This window comes from Nipponia nippon, unplaced genomic scaffold, assembly GCF_047370975.1.
Source record: "Nipponia nippon isolate SJK-2023a ecotype South Korea unplaced genomic scaffold, ASM4737097v1 scaffold_3, whole genome shotgun sequence".
In the NCBI taxonomy this organism is placed as follows: Eukaryota; Metazoa; Chordata; class Aves; order Pelecaniformes; family Threskiornithidae; genus Nipponia; species Nipponia nippon.
Window position 1 is genome coordinate 106,685,117 of NW_028262347.1, and position 25,215 is coordinate 106,710,331.

Sequence of the window (25,215 nt, forward strand, 5' to 3'; positions counted from 1 at the left end):
TCAAACAACTGTACTCCACAAACTATACAGAATACACAACAAAACACAGATATGGCACTTATCTCTCATAACATGACATGTAATTCCTTCCTTAAAACAGCAGGCAGATACATACTGACAACTGCTATGGGAATAGTGACCATAAGACTGCTAATTTTTTGTTTTGTTTTGACTCCAAGCTATTATCTTATGCAGATACTGTATTAGTGATGTCAACAATGTAACACATTAACTACGCATGTTATAAGCAGCAAAACTTACTTAGTTATACTTATGCTTTGCATTTTAATACATGCAAAAGAAAATTTTGAATATGCAAAAAAAACCTTGATAAGTTTCCACATCTGCAAAGTCTTAAGAATAATTTTGAACGTTTCTAGACCAAGATGGTCACTGTTGAGTACAACAAAATATACATCGATAACATATTTGTTGGTGGGGATCAAGCCTCCGAGACCTTCAGCACCATCCTAGACACTGATTACCTAATCCTCTGGGTTCAGCTGGTAACAGCCAGTATGAAGAACAGTTGGGAATGATGATCCGCTACTTTTCACTGAATCTTAAACTTTTAGCTGCTTGACAGTATTCTACTTATTTACCTTACTCTCCATAACTCCCATGTTCCTTGCCACTGTTCATTATTCTTGCAAACTATGATTCACGTTAGACGTTAACCTTTTCAGAACACAAGAATTTTCCCCTGCGTGGCTGCACAGCAACATCGCTCCACCAACAGTAAGTAGAGAAAGGTAAGACCCATGCAAGGGAAAAGGACTGACATTACTGAGAGCATGAGCTGAATTCTGTATAGCTAACTTTTACTTTTTCACGTGCCACTGATTACATCTTGCTTTGAGTGACAAGGCCAACCACTGCAAGTAGCCTTTAGATGGAAAGGAAAGAGCCGGGTGCTCTCCTGCCTGCCCTGTTTACTGCATATAACACCAGCTCCTATTCTGAAAACAGTCTCTTGTTCAGAGATGCTTTGCAGTCCCGCAGTTAGCTAATTATCATGCTATAACAACATCATCGTAGTTTCCCCTTGACACAGACCAATCTCTTCAAGTCCCATCTCTGGAAAGTTTTAATGTTAAGGAAACTAATTTTCCATCTTTAAGAGTGTAGGACTGTATTCGGCACCAAGCACAAGACTAGATGTTCAGAAGACTAAAGTAATCCTAAAGGATTTTCCCCTGCCTCTCTCAGGGGTAAAATATACCATAATCTCACCCATTCGTTTGCATTCAAAAGTAAAACTGACATGAAACAGGACATAAATGTAAGCAAATGACAGCATTTCTACAGCATTCTTAATATGTTTCTTAATTCACTACATTTTATTTTCTCATGGCATTTCCCATAATGAAGATTACCTGGGGGTGTCAGCATAAAAACGTCAATGTGGACAGCTGCAGCTTAACAGCCACAATAACTGTAGCTATGAAATTTTTAAGAGATGTAGTGTTTTGGTAGCAATTACAGTTATTGATATTTCTAAAATTCATTTAGGCTTTTATTGTAACTTTAGTAACCAAAAGAAATGTAGTCTATGATATGACTTTGCTAAGGATAAATTGTCACAATCTTAACGTTATTAAAAAGTGTGTTTGAATGAATTTAAACTGTGAGTCATATTAAAACTTTCAATCAAAATAAATTACTCTTGATGAAAACACTGAATTAAAAATGATTTAATATTGGTCTAATTTAAATGTGAAGAGTACAGTTTTATTCAATAAAATAGTAAATATTTTACAAATTAAGTACAATTAATTTTTGTTAATGCATCCAATAAAAAACATATTTCTTTTTGACCCTTTGGACATTGTTCACATTAGCCTCTTGCTGAAATCTTCTATTCAAGAGCAATAAACTATGCTTTAATTTTGAAAAGCAGCATCCCGGGATTGCAAACCTATTGCCTCATATCAGTTCCTGATCTGCCTTTGTAACCTCAGATGTGAAAGTGAAGTTGGGCTCTTCCTACCTTTGTTACCAGTAATTCTACAACTGTGAGTACCTCTGCTATCAGAAGATACCCCTTCCTCCACAGTAGCTCAGGCTCTCACCACAGGAAGAGACGGTATTTATACCTCTATGTCTTGACCCCTTCTCTGATACAACTTCATTTAAATCCGTAAAATTTTATATTTACATAGAAGTGTAAAATTCGAGTTTCCCAAGCATTAACCAAGTTCCTATGCTAGGCCTCATCACTACATCAATCGCCTTTCACTGACAGCATATATTCTTCTTTTCACTCTAGAGCAGCTGTTTTCAAGTTGGAATCCATGATTTTCTAGAGGACTATAAAACTACTTGGACATTCACTGAAGGTAATTAATTAAAAATAAGCATGCTAACATCAGGCTGAAGTTCATTATATGAAGCTCAACCCTTATACTAGAAAAGGGACAACATGGCAGTGGTTACAGAACAATTAAAACAAACGAACCATTTTAGTGATCTTGATCTTTTGACTGCCAGTATGTGCAGAAATGTCTCTTCACTTCACTGGCATGTCTAGTTAGCATTATAACAGCTTAACAAATTACATGTCACTTCATTGCCCCTTCAAAATGTTTTGCAGGCAGTTGTGAAAATGGAAACATTGCTCGTCTGATTGTTAGAAGCTCAACAGCTATGCTATCAGTAGAGAAAACATCTCAACAGCACACTGTACCTACAGAGATATCATCAACACACAGGTTATACAAATTTCATAAATCACAGAATAGCACAAGGTGTTTCAGCTGCCATTTTCAAAAATAACACGTTCTTAGCTGTATTTCCTCACCTAACATACTAGATTCTCCTTAGAAACCTTACTCAGTTTACAACCTTAGGTCATCACAGTGACAGAAAACACCACTGCTACCACCATTGTCACTATCTCTTCAGATAAGGATGTTTTTACCCTCACTCTCATCAAGAACAAGAAGAGGAAAATCACTGTCAAACAGAGCAACTCTTTTTAGACTTGACTAAACAGCAGTATAAATGTCCAGTCTTCATTACTTGTGCCTTCTAATATAAGTTATGCAAAAGATATTATGTGCTAATAATCAAATAATATAGATATTGTCCTTTCCAGTGTAAATATTTTACAAGTTTAAATTCAAAAGGTCCTTTTAGTATTGATTTTCAAATAAACCTGTTAGCCTACAAATTATACACAATTGCCTCGGATTTCAATAAACTAACAGGTTCTACAAAAACAGTATGTAACTATATTTTATTCAAATGATTTCTTCTTGACTAGCAGTTAATTATTTAAAGCTAAAACCTAAGCATCTCACCCCATCCCAAACCAAAGATTTCTCTCTCAGTGGAAAAGTGAAGAGAGGAGGGCATTGTCTGCCAAGTAATACATTGTTTTATACGTACTTGATTTTGGGCACATTCGCAGTTCTGCAAACAATCAACAACACACACTGATACACAAATAGCTTATTATTGAAGGACCTATACAATCAGAAAAATCTAACAGCAAAGTCCTTGTAATTAAGCGGTATGTCTGATTCCTCTTGGAAGGCTATGATCATTCTGACTGCCTCGTTTTCCTTACTTCAATTCCTAGCACTGTATTACAGACATAGCCCTTTGCATGTTCAACATAATTTGTTAATGTTACTAATAAAAATGTCTAGGACTAACCTTAGTCTCTGTTTATAATAGTCTTCATCTCCATCATCTCTCCATCTCTTTACTTTGCGCTTCCCCAGTGTATGCTCTTCTTCCTCAGAGCTTGGAAAGAAGTCAGCATCATCTTCAGCTTCTTTAAAATCTCTCTTAACCAAGTTTTTTCTTTTTATTGACACATTCCTGAGTTCATAATCAGAATCATTCTCAGCATGGGAAGATGCCTGCTCTTCCTCCTCTTCTGATGCTTCTGGATCAAAGAGCTCCTCATCAGGTACATACTCAGACTCTCCACTATCATCCTCCCGTTCACGCCTGAACTTCTTGGCCTCAAGATACTTCTTTTCTTTTGGAATCTCTGCCTTTGATTGAATCTGAAGGGCATGCTTCTGAAGTTTTCTCATGTGCTTTTTTAAGCGCTTATCTGTTTTTGACAGGGCTTTACCCCTTTTTTCCTTTGTAGTAGATGTGGGAGCTACGCACTGAATGGTTTTGGCCTGTGCTTTCTTCTTTGCTCCTTTGCGAAGGCATAACTTCTTTCTTTCAGATGCCAGCTTAGCTTGGTCTGCTAAGTACCTCTCAAAATCAGATGCTTCATTTAGCATTAACCGTCGTGTCTTCCTCTCTGGCTTCTGAGGTATTTTAGTTCCAAATGGAGTCATCTGGCCAGTACGAATAAGCTCTTCCCACTCTGTTTCCTGAACAGGCATAAGCATACTGCCAAGACACGATGGACCAGGTTCTACAACAAGAATCAGAACATGCATCATGCCTTTAACACCTTCTGAAGAACTCAAACACAGGAACAAGGGTGTTTTGGTCTCGTCCCGCCCCCCCCGGCTTTATACGCATTCAGTTCAGTTTTTATATACAAATTAAAAGTCCAAATTATTGTCACACATAATACTTGAAGTTCAAAAAAGACAAGACCCAACAAAACAGAAGGCCAAAAAAGTCAGACTGTAACTATTACTTCAAACTACTTCTCAAACTTTACATAGGAAACATTACACATACTATCAAAATGCAAATACTTCTGAAACAACACACAGCAGCAAGAACTACCATAAAATTACAGTCCTCCATGGCACATGAACTCTAATGTGCTCCCTATGGTGTCAGTTCAACCTGTGTCACCATGGTCAGTGCAAGAAACCACGGCATTCCCATATGCAGCAACATCATCCATTTCTTGTCAGTTCAACCTGTGTCACCATGGTCAGTGCAAGAAACCACAGCATTCCCATATGCAGCAACATCATCCATTTCTTGTCAGTTCAACCTGTGTCACCATGGTCAGTGCAAGAAACCACAGCATTCCCATATGCAGCAACATCATCCATTTCTATTTTATTATTGATTTTTCAGTTCTACTCATAAGCTTGAAATTTGACATTTCCATTACCATACCAGGACAGACACAAATCTTACAAAACACATAAAAGACTGTCTTCCCACATGCTTCAAAACAAAGAAAACATTTTCCTATTCTACAATACTAATATTAGGATTATACTAATATTAGGATTATGACTTTCAGATTGGCTGGCTGAGCATTTCAGTTAAACTGCATACGCAATTACTGCACATATTAACACAAACTATAATTGGTGTTTGAAACCAAAGAGAGGGAAAAGTTCTTGAATTCAGGAAGCTGAAGGGGAATTCCAGCCTGAAATATATTATTAGGGTCCAAAATTTCAAAATAGCTGTACCAGAATTGCCACCATGGCATGCTACTCTATACGGTCCCATTTAAAGCATTGTATTTATCACCAAAACATGTTTAACGAGTAACAATGATGCATCAGGCATGAAACTCCTCCCTCTCCACTCCCTCAGTTTCTCTAACTACTGGAACTGCTGAACTCCATTTCTTCTGTTTTGGGCTCCATTCACTTCTTAATTTCATTTCATCACACTGAGTTTTACTGCATGAACCCATTAAAAAAAAAAAAAAGGATTAAAGATGCTTTTCTACTAAGAAAAGTTTACTAAGGTTTTGACTCGCTGTAAGTTTTGTTGAATCAGGAGAGCTCTGTGAAATCTGGAATCCATTCCAGCCACATCTGCAACGGACAAATAGCACAAAGAGTTTACACCTCTGCAAACAACAATGTAGCACAAAGACGATGCGCAGACGTCAATGGGGTCCAAGCTTGCCCTGCCGAATACTGCAAATTAGTGATTGTGGCCAAGATACAGCCAAGCTGGAGTTACAAAATCCAAGCTCAGTTTGAACACAGCAGTGAGAAAGAACACCTAGTGAAACACAGAGAACAAATATCCTGCTTTGGAAGAAGCCTTATTTTTATTTTTTTTAAATCACAGTGCAGCCTGAAAAAGAGAAGCACTTCCCCCTTCCACTTCTAGTGATACTTCCCAACAGTAAGAAAAAACAATTTTGTTAACGCTGACTGATAGCATCCAGCATATAAAATGTAATTCAATCATGATGTTAGTCATCTTTATCAAATTAGCTGTGAAAAACGTTAGGATTTCCAATTTATTAAGCCCAATACTCTAATGTGCCTCAGCCATCCCTACTGAGCTGAACACGGATTAACATCCATTTTTTAAAACTTCCCACATGAATATGCCAAGATCTGCAATTCTGCAGGTGCAGAGAATAAGTGTTCTTAACTCTCTCTTTGAAAGCAAACCACTGAAATTTATTTCCTTATTGGCAAAGATCTTGCAAACTAGCTTCAAACAAAAAAAGGCATTACATCAAAGTAGAACAGAACTTTCAGCCTTCTCCCATACCTTCATCTTCCTCGAACTCAATCTCATTTACTTTATCAAGAATCTCTGTTCCACCAAGAATTGCTTGCAGACGCTTTTGTTTTGCTTTGATCTTCTTTAGCTGTTGCTCCTTGAATGACAAGTAGATAGATACACAATTTAATTTTTACTCTGGCTCATAAACTTGCTATCCTTTTAAAAAAAGACTCAAATTACTACATTTGCAGTATTTTCCACCAGAATCTCATATTCAAATGTTCACAGTATTGCATTTGAAACAAAAAAGCGTCACCACAGTATCTGCAGGGCTCCAACCCACAGAACACACACAATTTCATGTGTACAACCATCTTACAATATGCATACAGTAAGATCAGATTGTTTATACACACAAGTTTCACGTGCACATTATGCACTTTTATGTACTTCTTTTGAGGTCATTTTATGAATGTGTTGATTCTAGTGAAGGAAGCCCAGAAGTGGATTAGTGAGATGCACAGAGAACACCAAAAGACTTGTTCATGACTTGCAAGATTAGGTTAATGGTTAATAAGCCACTAAAAACAGCTACAAGATTTAATGAGATTTATTTATCATCCCAGAAGTTTTGGAATGTTTTGTTAGAAAGAAACTGGAATTGTATATCAGTTCACCATCCTAATATATGTTTGTACACAGTTTAGGAGTGGTCACAGCTAATTTAGCAGCAACAACTACAAGTGAAATGACTTCAAAAAAATAAGTGAAAAAAATCAATATTACAGATGCTATAACAAGTATAGTTTATTACTGCTATGAAAATAATTCATAGCTAGCTCTTCTATTACACCTTTTATCTGATTGTAGTATCCTCAACTGTATATTTACTGGTGATGATGTGATTCTTTGGTGTTGCTAACTTTCATTTATGAAACAAGAAATTCCAACCAGTAAAACAAAGACACAGGCAATGTAACTTTGAACATTTGTAACTCCATTCTTTGGAAAGATTTCCTTACCTAGAGAGGCACATACTTCAGTAAAAATCAAGTTCATGGCAAAATAAGCCAATTTTTTTTTTTTTTTTTTTGGTGAAGAATGGTTCACTACCCTGCCCATGTTGTCATGTAGCACTTTTCAAACCACAAAGGGTAAGTATATTCATGCACGGTACAATATATTATCTCCCGTGCATGCACGATTATCCTTGCTACCAGAGTACTTTATATCATAAAACACTCCCTGTATGACAGCTCTAAGGAAATAGCTGTCTTGTACCAGTCATTAATTTCACATTTGTCTCAATAACAGAAGAATTCGGTCTTCTTTAACCTTTTTTTTTTTTTTTAAATAAAACAAAAGGAAGAGTACTAAAAGGCACTTCTCCATGCAAAAAGTAGCTCAAGACCAGCTTTAAATACACTGCCTGCCTCCAAAACACTCTTGAGGTTACTAACCACTTTTACAGATTATTATAGTTTTCATACAGGGATTTACTCTTACACTTCAAGGACTGTTAGAGATGGCTAACAATGAACTCACAATGAGGTTTGAACTTCCTCCACAACTAACACTTGCATAAACTACTTCAAGTAATATCAAAACAAGCAAAATACAGTGTCCAATTACATGATCACTCTTCAGCGGTAAGTCTGGTTTAATGCATTTCTTCCTACTACTTCCAGCTACCTGCTCCTAGTCCTGTGCCACTGTTCAGTACTGTCCCCCTCACTTTCTCCCTCTTAATTGGCCGAATTGGGAGCACAGTGTTATCCAAGTTGCTGAAATGATCAAAGTTAAAAACCAAACAACTGAATGAGTCAGTGGCAAATGACCTGAGACTGGGAAGAAGTGTCTGAGGGCAAAGAACAATAAGATTTTCAGTCAGGTTTATCATTATTAGGATGAATTTCCATCAGATGGTGAGCTGATCAAAGTGCTACATTCCTGACCAGAAGAAGTTTCCCTTTTCTCAAATCTCCTTCTTCGTATTCACAGCTGTATAGGTCTATTGCTTACATTACCCTGATGCCTGCTAGACTGCTCTACAAGCTCCTTTAATTTACTCCTCTGGCAGAAAAAATCTGGAGCAGTTTCTGCCAAATCAATGAGTTAAAATGGCTCACAAAAAGGAACGATGTGTACTGGTACAAGAAACATACAGGCAATGAAAGAGAATGAAGGAAAGGAAGGTAGGGAATGAAGACCAGGAGAGCTGAGATTTAAGTAATCTATTGAATCATGCCCTAACAATGCTTTGCTAATTCTCCAAATACTACTGGTAGGGATTTAATTAAATTAATGCAAATCAGTCTTCCAAGCTGGTCCTGGAACTTCAGTTTTACAGCTTGTTTTGAAACTTATAATGATTAAAAAAAAAAATAATCAGCTCTCACTTTCACATCTTGAAATTAGTTATATACATTTTTTGGTAGAAAATTAAACCATTTAAAAGGGAAGGAACAGCAATTGTAGACTGACTCTGAACCATGTAATTAAACAAGAATTATATCACATAATCCAAACCTTAAGCCAAAGTACAAGCTAAGTATTGTCAGCAGGAAATTAATGTAATCCAATCACCTTGTTATATTTTTGCCGTTTTACAGAATCTAGTTTTCTGTTTATATCTTTGTTGTCAGCAGCTTGAGGTGAAAGTTGCTCAATAATTTTATTTACTTGTTTCAGAGATGTTGTACATGATCTGAAAAAACAAGAAGATTGCAATGTACTAGTCAACTCTAGAAAGAAAAATAGCACATTCTTGATTCAGACAATTTAGAAATTTCAGGAGATTTACGGTAAGATTTAAAAAGGTCTAAAGGTAATTTCCTAAATAAGCATTTTATATTTAAACAACACTGGAAATACTAAACACTTTAAAAAGTTGTACATCGTAAAATATTTTTAAACAAAATTTTGCTAATACTAAAATTCCAGAGGCAAGGAAACTGAACAAACCACTGCAATATTTAGTACTCAAAAGTTACAAGCCTGACGATGATAATAAGCAAGCAATAGTGGTTGCTTTTATTATTCAAGGTAAACAAAATGCAAAACAAATCTAAATTGGAAATCCCATGTTTCCATTTTCTAAAACTATTTTAATAGTTTGATGCCAATATATAAGGAAGCCTATTTCTTTTACCTTTACAATGTCTCCTTTACAGAAAGAATAGATTACAAGATACAAATACAGTTTCAGGAAGACAGACTAGCTCAAAGAATTAACAGCACATCAACATTAAACTTTCCTTAGACATGCACTACCATTTTTCCTGTTTCCCTATACAATATGAAATTCAGGTTGAACCACGTACTATAACCTAATATCATCTGTTTCTGCTGTGGAATTTGTTTGCAAGAAAGGAGGCAGTGTCCCACCATCAGAAGCAACAAATCTAGGTTTCTTGATTCCAATAGCAGAATATTTCATAAGGATACACAAATTAGCATCTCAAAGCATTATGAAAAATGTCAAAGAAAACTCTTTGCAACACCTGCAAAACAGCCATTATTCCCCTCATATGCAAAGAAAAGCACTACATAAGGCTCCTTAATTGTTAGGGAGGAAGTTGTTGGGCCACATTTCTCTCCAGCTCAAATCTGGATTCTACCACTATTCTCCTAGGAGACATATTCTACCAGCTCCCCAGCTGTCACTGCCATCTTCACTTCTCCATTCTCTTTCAACACTTTTGAACCATGCCATCCCCTTTCTCAGACTTCTGTTTTGTTGCTTTGAAGTATACCATCCTCTTGCACGTCTCCTACCTTTTGGCTCTTGCTTCCCTGGCCTAGGGTCTCTTCATACATACCGCTACTGTCCTCTTCCACAAAGCTTTATTTAACAGGACTGCATGACTTAAACAGGATTTAACTTTAACCTTTTTTTATGCTCCTTCTTCTGCTTAAATTTGTGTGTATATTGTAGACTCATGCAACTTCTACCACGAACTCTGTGCCAACTACTCAAAAGCCACTTCTTGCCTGATTTTACCTCTAGTCATGCATTCACCATGTTGCAGGACTTAAACCAACTCTATCACGCTGTACTCATGTGTCTTTAAGTTGTTAGTCCCTCTGCTCAACAAGCCAGCTATGTCTCTGCTAATTTGCTCCAAAATCAACTTTCAGACTTGCACATTACAGCATATACAGACGAGGTTCTACAGGTCTGCATAAACCATTTGCATCCCCTCATGTAAATCTCATTTTACAACTTTAAGTAGAAAGTGAAAATAGAGATGAAGAAAAACCATAGGATGCTTCTTGAAGAAAAACAAGAAAACATCAACTAATTGACAGTGCCATGCACCACTCTTTCAATAACTACATAATCTAACTGCAATTGTTACACTGCTCCATTCTTCCTCTGAATGACCATCTTACTCATTATGTCCTTCTGCTACATAACATCTGAAATTAGGTTCCAGTTTTGCAAACTTACTTAATTTCACATTTCCACACCCAAACTGGAAAATTAATGAAGTGCATAAAATTAAGTATATGCATAACAACAGAGCTATGTGACAGTTCACATAGGTAACGGAGGCCTACAGCACTCTTGAGCATTAAAAAACAACTTTAATGCAACACATTAAAGTTGCACAGGTAGAATTATTTACCTGCAGTAGTTCACACAGTAACTCCACAATGAGACTAGAAACAGAAAGGGAGATCTAAGACCAAAACCCAAAAGATTAGTGGCTCCTATTCCTCAAAGTCTTGTACTATCAATATACCATGTTAATTGAGCATTTGATTTTTTTTTTTTAAGGTGTTTTAAGCACTTGAGATAAGGTTATTTTCATTGTAGTACACTTACGATATGGAGTCATTCAAGTTACAGAAACCACATACCCAGAAGCAGATAACCCCATGAAGCATACAGAACTGAAGAAGTGGCACTTTCTCTAACTAGAACTTTGAATAAGAGTATAATGCAGTTCTCTGCCACCGAGAAAACAGACATGCATCTTGGTAAGGTAGGAGACAAAGCAGAAAAAGGAGATATGCTGTCCTCTACTGCCTTGATGCGTGACTGAATTAGTCAAATAAGAGCAATGAAGCATTGCTCTGACGTGAAAAATATTTTCTCCTTTTTTAAAAGGTGGGTGACTCAGAAGAGTACATGTGATCTAGTGCTTTCAAAACATCTTTTCATCTCCAACTTTTAAAAACATGAGACACTGAGCCTCATTAGATAGTCAGTAACAGAAAGGAACAGTAAGATAGGACATAATTTACCTTAAGTCATCCAGCACTGACCGATATTCTTTCTCTGCATCAGCTATTTTTGTTGCTTTATTAGCTTCATTAATTGCATTATCTACTTGCTGAAGAACTCCTTGCTCCAATACATCCTGGTCATAGACATCAACTCCTAAACCTTTGAGCTCAGCAGCCTGTGCACTATATGAGATGGACTGAATATGCTGCCTGTTGATCTGTAAAAGGGGTTGTCCTCTTCTGGGCACCTCCAAAGGAACAGCCATGGTAGTGGATGACTGGCTGGCAGAGTTGGGAACTCTAATACTATTACCCAGGTCACTGTTACAAATGCCATTTTCTTGTTCAATTCCCAATTCCTCAGCATTATGCAGGCAATTATTGCTTGAAGTAGTAACAGGGTCTTGTTCTTGGATACTGCCTGGCAGTTGGCTGTTGTCTGTTGGCATCCTCTGCTCAAAGGCAAAAAAGAAGAACCACATTATCACACGAACATTCACACACACAAAGTTCCTCATGAAGATTGTGCCCAAACAAAAGTAAGCAAAACAATGAGTATGTTTCTTTATGAGAAAGTCTTGTTTCAAAACACCTAGTAGTCTACTGCTCCATGACTCCTCCCCCCAAAGGCTTCTCCCAGAAACAAAAGGAAAAAGCAGCCAAAACTTCTTAAAGACAACTATATAGAATACTCCTGGAAGACGCTGATATCAAAACAAATAAAACAACCTGTAAAAATTACTCTCCTTGCCAGAGAGTGAACTCAGTCTTCTGTGCAAATGGTCATGCTCCACAAGACTATGACATAACAAAAACATATGCAACTTAACATATCCCAGACCAAAAAATACAAGTTTTTGAAACAGGATAAGATATGCCAGTGAAAGCACTAATAATAACAGTTGGCTATAGGCTTTAGTTTGACCATTCAGCTTTGAAGCAGAACACGAAGCATCTTAGCTGATAGGAAATTAACACTGGACTGACTTACCAAGGCAAGCCTGGAGCTGGTATTGTTTGGAGGTTTCAGGGTGAGAGTGTCTTCTGAAAGGATGTACTTTTTATCAACTTCGGGGAGAAACAAGTGTTATTAACTTGCAAGAAGACATTAATAGGGCAGGTGGCCTTCATCAGCAACCTCTCCTAGCATGGCAGCCCGTGCATCTCAGTCCCAGCTCACAGTTTTCTTCCATCAGCTCCGAACGCGCAGGCAAGGGGTTTGGCCCTGCGTTCAAGCAACGGTTACCATGACAACCCCGCGCACCGGCCAGTTCTCCTCCAGGGACCCCGGGCCCCATCCACCCCCCCGCCTACACCGGTCCCCAAGTTCCCGTGCTTCACCACCTCTCTCTGCGAGCACGCCCGGGGCCGGGACAGGACCGCCGGCCGAAGGCTGTCCCTCACGGCTGGCGACAAGGATGGAAAGACGGAATGGAAACGCGAGGGGCTTCGTGGGACGCCGCCTCCCCACGGCCTCTGCCAGAGCCGGGCAGGCCGCGGCCCCGGACGGCGGGCGGGAGAGGCCGCTGGCGGCCGCTGGCAGCCCCTGCGCGGAGGAGGCGGAGGGCGCGGAGGGAGAAGAGGAGGCGCGGGAGCGGCGCACGGGACCGCCGGTCCCGGCGCGGGACTCACCTCGCTGCCCGGCAGCCGGGACGCCTCACCGCCGCTGCGCACGGCGCATGCGCAGCGCACAGCACCCGCGCACTGCCACTCACCGCTCGCGTATGCGTCACTTCCTCAACGTCGGCGTCCGTCACAGTTGCGCATGCGTCGCGTTGGAGAGGGTGGGGAGGTGACTTCGCGCCGGGCTGTGGCGCCGTGCCCGGCGGTGGCGTGAGCAGCCGGGGCTGGCTGTCCCCCAGGCCGCTGGCAGCCGCTGGCCTTCACCGCCAGGCTGCCTCGTCCGTGCGGTTTCACCTGACAGTGCATGGGCTCGGCTTGGGCCGCTTGCGCACAGGCCCACAGGCGGCCTGGGGCCGGCCACCCTGCAGGGGACGGATGCTTGTGGCAGAAGTGCCTGTAGTCCAGAGCCACAGTGGAGCTGCTTACAGGGAGCACTTCAAAAGTTCGGTTTCCCCCCTTGACATACCTTAACGTCAGCTGATGGTCCTGTGAAAGGCTGGGGAAAGGAAGCGTGATCTAGTGGATGCAAAATTACCTCAGGACTCAAAAAACAAACATGCAAATAGTGTAATTTGATTGCATCAAGGTTTGTCCAAAGGGGAAGAAAGAAGGATGCTACACAGCTTGGGATTTAGCAGCAGGGTTGCTTATAGGCTTAGTAAGCAATTGGCAAGATGAGCAGTCATAAGCGCTACTGTCCTCCTGCCTGCTGGGCTCTGTAGCAGCAGTTTCTTCTGTTTTCTGCATTCTTTTCTATTGTCTCCCTAATTCTCTGGTAGTGACAAAAGCAGAAAGCTAGGTTTTCTCCAGGGTTCCTTTCGCTTTCTCTGCCTTCTTTCCCCTTCCTTCTATCTCCCCATTCCAGTGGCATGAGAGTCCTGGACTCAGCTCCTCCTCTTTTGGGCAGCAGAACTGAATTTATTGGCTAACAGCCTTGGGCCAACTGTGAGAGGGTAAATACATAGCAGAATACATTTGGAAATGTTTTCCTAATTAAATACTGAGGCAGACAGGGTTAACTCTTGACTTCAGGGGACAATTCGTGATTCAGTTTGACCACAGAGTTGCTTTCTTCAACTGCTTTTTAGTTGTCCTGCTCTGGGTGTTCTTAATGTCATCTTTTTGCAGTGAAATGTCTTGAAACAAGATAAAGATTTAAAAAAAAAATTATTATTATTTTGTAAATTATTCAGGGCTGGAGACAAGGCGTATATAAGTAAGTGACAGTCATGATGCCTTATTCTTCTGACACTTAATTTCAACAAAATGCTAGAGGCCAAGAGGGAAAGAAAGCTTGTCCAGTAATGATAATATATTTGTAGTGCACTTTGATCCAAAGAAATCCCAGGTCCTACTGATTAGTCACCCTGCATGTAGAAGATTATGATTGTAACTATGCAGAAATGTCACAGTTGTTTAACAGAGGAATAGCAGAGGTGGTTTGTGTATTACTAGATGTAATGTTTTAATCATGAAAGTTTAAGGGTGTATGCTAGGGTGTATAGGGAGAGAAGATAACTTTTATTAGATTTTGGGCTTTGTCTTCTTTACACCCTGCCTTTATATATTTGTACATGTTGATGCAATCTTCCCTTCTTTAGGCTATACAGTCCCAGCTCTTTTCAGCCTTTCCTCACAGCAGAGATGGTCCAGTCCCTGCTCATCTTAGAGGTCCTTTGCTGGACTCTCTCTAGTAGCCCCATATCTCTCTTGTATGAGGAAAGTCCTAGTCTTTCTAGACATTGGTTGTCTGACATTTTCTCAACTGTGTTCCTACAGGGCATTGATGGAGCCTGCATTGCTGTAGTAAAACACTGTTGATAAATGAAGTACCCAGCGATTCAAGCATTTCAAACATCATTGAAACTTTTTTTTTGCCCAATTTGTGGCACACCTGACACACCCACAGAGCCCCTACATGCTTGCTCCAAGAGTAGGAGTTCTCTTACTTTTTCTCATAAATCACCACCACTGATAGTTTTAGTAAAATACTGTATCCTACCAAGCTCTCCATGTTGCAAGCTCTCTATGACACATTATACCATTTCCTTTAATACCCACTGGTGTGAGTGTTAATGAATAACTCTCAAAATTGTTGGTGGCCTGGCTTTATTCTGAACTACAATTACAGGTCCTTGACTGAAGATGTTCCTTTCCCTTCCTTCCATTCCCTTATTCCTTCCAGCCCCCAATGTTGGGAAGTCTCAAGAAAACACAGAACTGGTCCTCTAAGGTCTGTAAGGCCAAGACCCAAAAGGTTGGCAGGCAAATAAAACAGTGCTTAGTTGATACACTCCTTTTTGTCTCCTTTGCTCTGAAATATGCTATTACTGCAAGTATCCTTTACTTAGTATTTAATGACGACGAAGAGGCTTATTTTTAACCTTTGTTGCTGTGTTCTAAATACAAGGAACAACGCTTTGTAATTGCTGAAACAATTGAAAATGTAGAGTGCAAAGTCTTTCAGCAGAGTGAGAAAGGCAGCAAACGGGGCATTTAAGGACAGAGCAATATCAAGCTGTTGTCAAAACTAAACTGAGGGGTAGGCTTGGTTTTCCAGAAACTGATTAATGAGGGGGAAAAGATAAGTTGTCCTGGAAGAAGAAAAAAAGAGCTTTGTCTTACTTGCTAGGAGAAGAGTTTTCAAATGAAAGGCTGCTTCTTTCCCAATCTCAAGAGGAAAATGAGTGAAGATTTTCGTATATGTCAACAGGCTTCTATGGGTTAACAGCTTACAAATGTGGGAGATGGTCAGTACTAAGTCCAGAAGAAAGAGGCTATAATCCAACTTTAAATACTATTGCTTCAAGGCAGGTACTCACAGAACAAAGCAGTTACACTGGTATTCTGGCTGTAACTCCAAACGTCCCTGGTAGAGCTTCGTCATAAAGATCCCTATTGTGCTCTGTATATGAGGGGATATATGGGACTGGAGATCGTCTTTGTGGGAATGTTCTGAAACCATGATATAAAAATGTGGGAGGCCCTTCAGGCAGAGACTGATCAATGTCATCTGTCTGTGAAACACCATATACGCTGGGAATGATGTATAAATAATAAGCCTATTGTGCAATTAGTCTGTTGCAAACTGGGTCAGGCTCCCAGGTGGTGTGAATGAAGGCTGTTCGACTGAAGGCTACTGAAGCCAGGTCTCCCAGCAGCTGAAAATCAATGTGGCTCCATTAAAGTCAGAGCAGGGATAGATTCTGTAGCCCTTTAAAGCTAGTTCCGTGGTGGTCCATCATTGATGCATTTCCAACACTATGCCTTTCTTTACCTCTTCTACCTCAACACATAGTTTTGCTTAAGCAAGTTAGATCTATGGTTTCGATCTGTTCCCAGCCTCAGCTATTGCCTGGCACTGTCCATTACAAAGGCTGTAAAAGTACAAAATCCATATTAAAAACCAGAATGACTTTGAAGTTATATTTTCTGTGCAGTCATTTTCATGGAGAAAATTAAACTCTGATGAATCAGAAGTTCAAGTCTGCTCTCAGCTACATGCACACATGGCTTCTGATCCTTTCACATAGTCGCTGGTACAGTCCCATGCATCCATCTTTCTCAGTATTTTACTGCAGTATTTCATTGCATTTCCCTTAATTTTCTTTAGTTTTTTTTCTACATGTAGATGACTGCTAGCTGCAATGCAGCTACTCTGCTAAATCACTGGCAGTGTCGTTTTCTGCGCAGGACTAGTTCTGCTTGTTTGGTCAGGTTTTTTTTAATGTTAATGTAGCCACAATCTTCACCCCCCTCGCATGCAAGCATTAGTGATGACACTAAATCCTTGCTGGAGCTGGTTCTGGCAGCTTTTGACATGCAGTAATTATGCTCTTTTACTTGAACTAGCAAGACTGGGAAATTAAATTGTGTGGACATCTTCCCTTTCTATCAGCCTTGCAGGATTACTGGGAAAGATCCTGGCAGAGCATGTAAAGCAGCAGCTCAGAGCTCAGCTGTCAGTTCTGGAGGGCTGGGAGGAAATGCAAACAGGCTTCCAAGGTAGCTCAAATAGAATAACAACTTGGAAAGGAAGCAATTTGTTTCTGTGACTCTGAATTGGATAATGAAAAAGCAGGTTTTGTAAATTATTGTCAGTGATTATTCTGAAATTATTGTCAGAGGAGGAAAGGGGCAGTGGTTTAATTTTTACTCCATCATTTTTATTCAGTTTCCTACTCTAAAAAGTTATACCGAGAGTCATGGCCTGGGAATTCTATGAGAAACACATCCCAGTGATGTACCCAGTGTACCCAGTAATAATCTGCCATGTGTAAGTCCCTGGCTGTTAGCAGGAGATAACCCTCTCAAGCCGTTTAGTGGCCTGGTTGTGCTGTTAAGGGTGTGCCCTGCTGACTGTTGGCCAAATCTTCAGTCTTGCTTTTTCAATTAGGCCTTTCCTCCACAGATTTTAGTATGTGTTTTGCCAAACTGAAGGCTAAGGAAGGGCTTTGTGACAGAATGTATTTAAGGATTTTGTTCTGAGGAAATCCTGTACATGAACTATGACTGATTGCAATGGAGCAACTGCACAGAAAGCCTCAGACTGACCGGCTAAGAAAAAAGTAATCTGAACCACTACATTTTCAGAGTTAAGTGACCCCAGGAGTTGAACGTCTTCTTCGCGCTCTCATCACACAAGTGTTTACATGCATTAAGGTGACCTGAGATGGCTGAGCCTCAGGCATGTGACTGCTGCTTATATTTATGGAGCAGTCCCAGTGGACACAGTGCTTTGCTAAATATTTAAAGACGGTCCTTGTCCCAGAGTGCTTAGGCTTAAGATTTTCATTTATTCATAGATTCACAGAGCTTAAGGCCAGACGGGACCATTAGATCACTTTTTTCTGACCTCCTGTGTGGCACACAGCAAAAATTCTCACTCAGTAACTCCTACATCAGGCCTGTGTCTTGGAGCTGAGGTAGCACAGATGGCTTAGGAAGATGTCACATTTTGATCTGAATACATCAAACAGTAGAAAATCCACTACATGACTTGGTAGATTGTTTTAGGGTCTAATTCCCCTTGCTATGAAAAAACATGTTTCAAGTAGCTTGAAGCACGCTAGCTTTAAAAAAAGGCCAGGTGCTTAAATAAGGGGCTGGCCTGTTAAACATAGTCGAGGGAAAGATTCTAATGGAATTTTGGAAGAAGCCTCAAACACAACTTTGTAAAATCTTGAGAGTGAATTTCAGGAGAATAAACTTTCCCTCACCTGCTTAGAGGTCTGCAATGGGACGGACACCTCAGGTTTCACCTAAAACTTCCCTAAGCACTTATGTGCTTCCCTGTGCTATGGCTATTCGTAGAAACTCTGCTTTTGTGGCTGAGCTGATTAGCTGGGTACACTTGTCCTGCCTGAAGTCAGCTTAGAAACTGGAAATCCCAACACTATGCTAGAGGGGTCAGAAGTCAGGTATGGAGTGTTCTAGTGCCCACAGGCAGCACTGTTCTGGTAAAAAACAGATGGCAGAGGCAGATTTTAGTGCATATCAGTTTAGCTTCTCTAGTTTTCAATCCTTTCCTGATGAAGTATCAGCTGTGGGTCTGAGCCAACACCCTAGGAGATTTCTGTGTTGGTGGTGAAAATGCTATACACTGAGGCACACTGACACTTGTAAAACAAAATGCAAAAACTGTGAAGCTGTGATGAAAATAGATAATAAATGATTTAGGGGCTGCATTACTTCTCAGGAGGGCACAGAATTGCTGGCAGCATTGGCAGAAATGGGAATTCCATCCACAGTAATAAAGCTTCTATATCTCTTTGTACCAGCCAGTTGAGTGGCAAGTATCTCTCAGAGCCATGCTGGTGTAATAAAGCTAATACATCAACTTAAGAGAGATGCTAAGCTCTTTGAAAATAATTGTGTAGTTGGCAAGCAATAGCTTTTTATATTGCAGAGAAATAAAACTGGTTTTTTTTCCTCCCCCTCTCTCCCTGCTGTGGTGCATTTAAGAAATTAAATGCAGAAATCTACTCCTAATGCACTGTTAGGTTGGAAAAATCATGACTGCAAATGGGAACAAATTCCAGAAGTGAAGGTTTCTCCCACTACTTTACTGTGGTTAGATTGCTCACCTTTTGTATTTCCACCAAATATTGCTGGACTAAGGTTCACATGTAAGAAAGTTCTTGACAATACCAAATTTTTAGGAAAGCTCCGTGTTTGTGCTTATTTGGGCTGCATGTTTCTCCAGAAGAAGAAAAAAGTGACTTTCTAGCTGAATCTGCTGCAGCTCGTAGAGGACTGTTCTTGAGCTTTCAGCCAGATCATTACTTCACATGTGTCTCTGCTATCTATCTTTTATAGCTGTGTGTACACAGCACTTTTTAAGGCTCTGTATAAAAAGCAAACAAATATATATCAGTTTTGAGTACTGAGTAAGCATGTAATAGGATGTTGCCAGAGCAATTGCATCAATCTCCTGTAGGCAAAGAGGCAAGTTCAACCTGGAAGTTTATTGAGTCTTTGCAAACCAGCCTTTCACATTTTGTGTACTTCATAGCTGTTCAGCAGGAAGCTTATAATGAGGCTCTGGCCCTTGTATCCCAGAACCAGAATCTTCTGCTGCCCTCTTATCCACACAGCCATAGGCTGCTGCTTTCTCACCTGCTGACGACCTGTGCTAGGTCTCCTTGCAGTGACTGGCAGGTATGATGATTCCTAAAGCTCGCTGGCAGAGTCGTGGTAAGACCGTGTTTGAACTGTCAGGTGGTGCCATGAAGAGAAACATATGAATATTCAAGTACTGAAAAGTCTTTCACCTCCTCAAAAAGTGGGCTGACAGAGACAGACTAGGTAGCAGCCACCTGCCTCCTTTAACACTAGAGGGAGGCATCACCTAAAAGAAATCACAAAGGCTTCTAAAATAGCACAATTTAAAACGATTTATGTGTCTTGGAAGGGAACAAAACACTGATTTCTTTTTAAAGCCTTTGTTTTTATTGGAATACATTATGGGAGGCCTCATTTGTTGCCCAGAATGCTCTTGGCCAGAGTGAAATTCAACCTTCCTGATGAGGCAGGCAGATTCAGCTTGCGTTGCTCTGCTTTGTCGTAGCTGGGCTCTCCTGGGATAACCTTATGCACAGGGCCTGGAGGTAGTTCAGCCTCTATAAATAGCTCATTGCTGAATTCTTGTGTGAGCAGATTTTGAAGGCTGTGCCAAAGGATAAAGAGTTGTGTTGTTTTAGTTCACTTTAGACTGACACACTCAAACAGATTTCCCTGTCTGGGCTCAGTTTGTACTCAGAGCAGAGGCCAGGAAGATGAAATGTCAGTGCCTCACTCTGTATTTATTTCTCCGTAATTGCAAGCCTATAAGCAAAATAATAGGGATTGACTTAATGATGGAGGCTGTGTAGGGATGGTCGTGGTCCCTGAGGAGGCTTTCCCTCTCCCCCTTTACCCCATTAGCTCCTCCCGTTGCAGCGTGGATCCTGTACCATATAAGGGGTAGCTAATGCACAGCTCCCTCATTCATGGTAGGACTGCTTCCATGTCTGTAAATTGCATTTTGCTAGGTTGCGCAAATAGACTATAGAAAAATGTGAATAGTTATTTGAGGGCTCCACAGCAGTTGACAGTAACTTAGAGTTGTATAAAGCATATGTTGTACTGAGCAGAGAGTTGGAAGTTACATTTCTAAAGTAGGGACTAAGTAGCTGAAAATCCTGCAAGTTAATTCCAGCAAAGGTGGAGAGGGAGTATGATTACCTGCTCTTTCCCCCACTCCTTATTGTCAGGAGTAAAGGTGGTTCACGGAGAAGGGAAGTGGGGTAGGAGAAAGGGCCCAGGAGCTCTGGGTATCCTGCCCAAATCTTTCAATAAGCTCTGTTTAGTGGAGATGCTTATTTCTTCTTCTCCTAGACTTATATCTGCCTTGCCTCAACGGGTGAGCACAGCTACACCTAGTAGGGAAAGGGGGAAAAAAGTGCTCTGAGGCAGTCTTTTCCAGTCAGGTAGGAGGGATGAAACACTGCTGAGGGAGCAAGAGAGGCAGAGCTGGGATGTGCAGATGGTGACAGAAACAGATGTGAGAAGGAATTGTGTAGAGGGGGACTGGAAAGAACAGATGTGAAGAGTGAGGGAAGGGCTGTTATGAAATCTGGGGACCAGAATTAATTGCTGAGCAGGGCAGTGCAAAGCTATATGGGTGGCTGTTATGAGTGGACTTAAATCTTTGAATTTAAGTGAGGTATAGCATATATGCTGATGTGCCCAGGTGCTCTAAGATCACTGCGATGAAGGTCTTGAACGACAGAAGGTCTGTTGTCAGAAGGTGCAAGTTACAGACACTTTAAATGGAAGGCAGGAATTTAAAAGAATAATAAAATGTGTAAGTTACAGCTATCAAGACTGTGCTTAGAGTCACTTAAGCTGTTCCATGAATTTATCCTTTAACAAGTTCCAGGCAGTGCATTTCATCCTTTTGGCAACACTTAAAATGTCCCGAGTCTCTGCTGAAGTGGGACTTGGTCCACTGTTCTATTGCATCGTGCTGCTCCAGCTCAGCCATATACTCCTTCTAATAAAGGAACTTTCACAGTGTCTGTCCGCAGTTTCATTCTGTTGAATCCCTTGGACACCTCATCATCTGTGATTCTCACCAAAGGCCTTGAGATATGTTTTGTTAAACAGCTAAAAGAAAATTGCGTTGGGAAAGCTGCTGATGTGGTTCCTTTTGCCTTTCAGAACGTAATCCTGCAGATCTGTAGTTATTATAACAGATCTCTGTTTAGAGCAAGGAAGATTTCTCAAGGTGCTATTTAAGATTTCCTGGTTTGTGCTGCAAATTGTTAATCAGTCCATGACAGCATAAATAAAATTAAAGGGTTTAATTAAAACTAATGAATGAGTGAATGGAGAATACACAGCATGTTCCACTTGCAGAGCGCTGGTGCTGTGAATAATTAAAATGTCACAAAGTAGGAGATGTCTTAGTAAAAATGTTGGAGCTGCAAAAATAGAGGCCCCTGAACTTTGGGAACATTTTGCTCTTTAAATAGGTTGAAATCAGTTTACTGAAGTTAGGGGAAAGACACAAAAATATATGCAACTCTGATTTTTATTAGGATAGAGTCAAAGTTGGAAGCATGGTGCCAAACAAACCCTACTGCATTTTGGATCAGTTTGCATGTCTCTGAAGATCTAACTGTTTTCTTACTCTATTAATCCTAAAACCATATCACCCAGGGGATTAGTTTCTTCTTTTGACTCATCTGTGACTGTATTCTTTCAAAGTAAACTTGTTATTACAGGCTATTACATTGTTGTTACTTGTTAATGTTCTATCTACGCAAACCACAAGCATTCTTTTGATTTAAACCCAAACCTGAACCACAGCCTGAACTGGATCTGCCTTTGGCTCAGGTTTGCTCTATGTGACATGGTCAAATAACAGGCCAAGAAAATCATTTTAGCTGGACTGTTTTAAATAGATCCAGGGGGCATGAGGTGGGAGTTAGAAAGATGAGGCCAAGAGGCTGATCAGACTGTTGTAAAGCTTGGGATTACAGATGAGACCCTGAATATCAGTTCTAGGAATAATAAGAAAACATCTTCCATCTTGCTGCTCTACAGTGGCTTGCTATTGTCTGTGGTACGATGTGTTTGATGCCACCCCTCTGTGACCTGTTCTGAGGTTGGCATTCCCCTTCTCCTCAGCTCTGGACTTTTCTCCAGATCTCCTGACCCTATGACATCTTCTGAGGCCAGGAGCCTTTTGGAGGATGAAATAGGATCTGGATAAGTGTCCTGGCTACTGACATCACTGATGAAATAGTAATGCCCCTGCAGCCTGCGTACTGTGTCATAATGACCCAAGATGAGCGTCAATGAGGGACCTTACTCAGTGCAGGGGTTTAACTACATGTGTTGGGAGGTTTAAAAGGTACCATACCTCCATCAAGTGCCTCTAGAGGCCATGATCTAATGGTAGGCAGTATTGGATACAAGTTAGAGTGGGGTGAAAAGGTGAAGATCATCTATGAGGTAAGTGGCTATGCTGTTGTATAATCCTAGCTCTGTATCATGTAATTTCTTAAGATGGCTGAGTAAATAAATTTACCTTGAGAATTTCCACCAATTTAGCCTGGTAGGTTAAGACTAGAAGAACAGTGCAACTTCCAAGTGGCACCATGGAGTCTTCCATGTCCAGACTGGGTATAGAAAGCCTCACTACTAATGATATCCACAATATATTCCTTCTCAATGCTTGGCTGTCTGTTTAGCGGAAGATCAGACTAGATTATGGTAATGGTCCCTCTGAGCCTTAAACATTTATAAAGGAATGAGTAGACTTTGCCAGGAACTCAAGTGATTTCTTAATGTTACATTAAATAACATTTAAAAGTATGGCATAACCCTAACATATTCACCACTGGCTTAATGCTTTGGCATTATGAATAGTGTGGAAAAAAGATATCTCAAAAATGCATTTCTCTCAGGAGAAAACACTTTTGAAGAATATGGAGGTTTTATGCCTAAAGTTTTCTCTTTCCATGTATGTTTTTGGCTTATTTTGGTCCAGAATTCAAATATTTTGAAAGCAAAACATTGAGAGTCTACCTAAGAAAAAACATAATTCTCCCTGCACCTCACTTGGAATGTGTTTGAGTTGGGGGAAGTTATACTGAAGAAAATGTGGGCCTTTCAATATGCTACAAATCCCAAATATCTATACATTCTCAAAGCAAACTAGACTTTTTGGCTCACCCTATAGCATTAGGGGCCTTGGTTACCCAGAAAAAATAATAATGAATAACCAAGAATTGGAGTTAATTAGGTATGGTCAATTCCTCACATAGATTATGATGATTTATGTGAATTCTTAGACTTTAATGGCTACATTAATAATTAACTACAAATTAAAAATAATCACAAGTGCAATTGAGAAAATATCTTCCCACTAGTTAGTTTATGATTTAGTTTCAATTAAAGGGTTTGGTACTAATTTTCAATCAACCAGGGCTTGTATGCTGCTCCTGGTGACATCACTGTAAATCTGGGGTGAGGTTCATATGAAGTCAGTGGCATTACTCCAGATTTACATAGATCTAGCCAAAAGCAAAATAGAGTCCATCGACTAAAGCATTCTCTTATCTTCAAAGGGAATTGGTTTCATCTGTAATAAAATATCTCAGGGCAGCCTAGGCTGAGCCTAGTTATTCGGCTTCTCTGAGGCTCTTTGTGTGAATGAATCTTTTTAGATTTGAGCCTCAAAGGCTGAAATCCATAAGCAACCTTCCATAGACTTCACTGGAGCAGATCCAGGCTCTACAGAGCCTCTGCTAAGAGACTTTTCATTACGGCAAGATGCAGTTAAGGTTGCAAAAATTTGTTGGGCTTTTCATAAGCACGCATATAAAAACTTATATTTCCTAAATTCCAGAAGCTGCCAAATATGATTACAATGTAGCTAGAAAGAGGAAGAGATGAGGTGTTTGGGACTCTGTCCATGCTGGTCTGTTTTTGCAAGGGACAGTTCTGGTTAGCTATATTCTTTTGCTGTGTATATCAGCACAATATTCTTTTCCAAACATGGATCAGTTACCTCATTAGTATATTTTCTTAGTTATTTGTGAAGTGATCAAAAGCCAAAACTTCAGATCAAGATTCCTCAGTGAATAGTCCCTTGTAGACTTATTGAGTTTAATGCTTGCTACACGGTAGGGTATACGGTGTATACTTCTATACACCATTTGTATTTTGCCATGTGGTTAGGTATGGCAAAGCAGAGCAATACCTTTGTTTAGGTATATACAAAAGGTATTGCTATGCTTTCCTTCAGGGCATATAGTAGGAACTGTGAGCCAGTAAGCTCTGCATTAAAATATATGTCTTTGCTCAGTCCATTCAGGATGTTGGCACACCTCTTCCCCATTCCTATGTCTTGCTACAAGAATAATATAAAGTAGATCCAGGATTGGTTTACAGAGCCCAAGATTTGTATCTGATGGGTTATTTGCATCCTTTCTGTGT

The 25,215-nt window shown here is 40.1% G+C and overlaps 1 protein-coding gene across 5 annotated transcripts in view; it reads right to left on the reverse strand.

The window, feature by feature from the left end:
• The window catches only part of ERCC6 (ERCC excision repair 6, chromatin remodeling factor), a 49,691-nt gene extending 36,333 nt beyond the window's left edge, over positions 1–13,358 (reverse strand). For 3 of the 5 annotated variants that reach the window (XM_087766479.1, XM_087766480.1, XM_087766476.1), the window contains exons 1-6: positions 13,234–13,358; positions 12,593–12,826; positions 11,620–12,053; positions 8,953–9,073; positions 6,412–6,520; positions 3,661–4,387 (exon numbers count right to left, since the gene is read on the reverse strand). In XM_087766479.1, coding sequence (XP_087622605.1) covers positions 3,661–4,387; positions 6,412–6,520; positions 8,953–9,073; positions 11,620–12,050 — 1,388 coding nt within the window. In that variant the 5' untranslated portion in view covers positions 12,051–12,053; positions 12,593–12,826; positions 13,234–13,358. Of the gene's footprint in view, positions 1–3,660; positions 4,388–6,411; positions 6,521–8,952; positions 9,074–11,619; positions 12,120–12,592; positions 12,827–13,233 lie in introns of those variants that run through there. The other 2 variants (XM_087766478.1, XM_009465674.2) reach the window with 2 other exon arrangements.
• Positions 13,359–25,215: the final 11,857 nt, after the last annotated feature.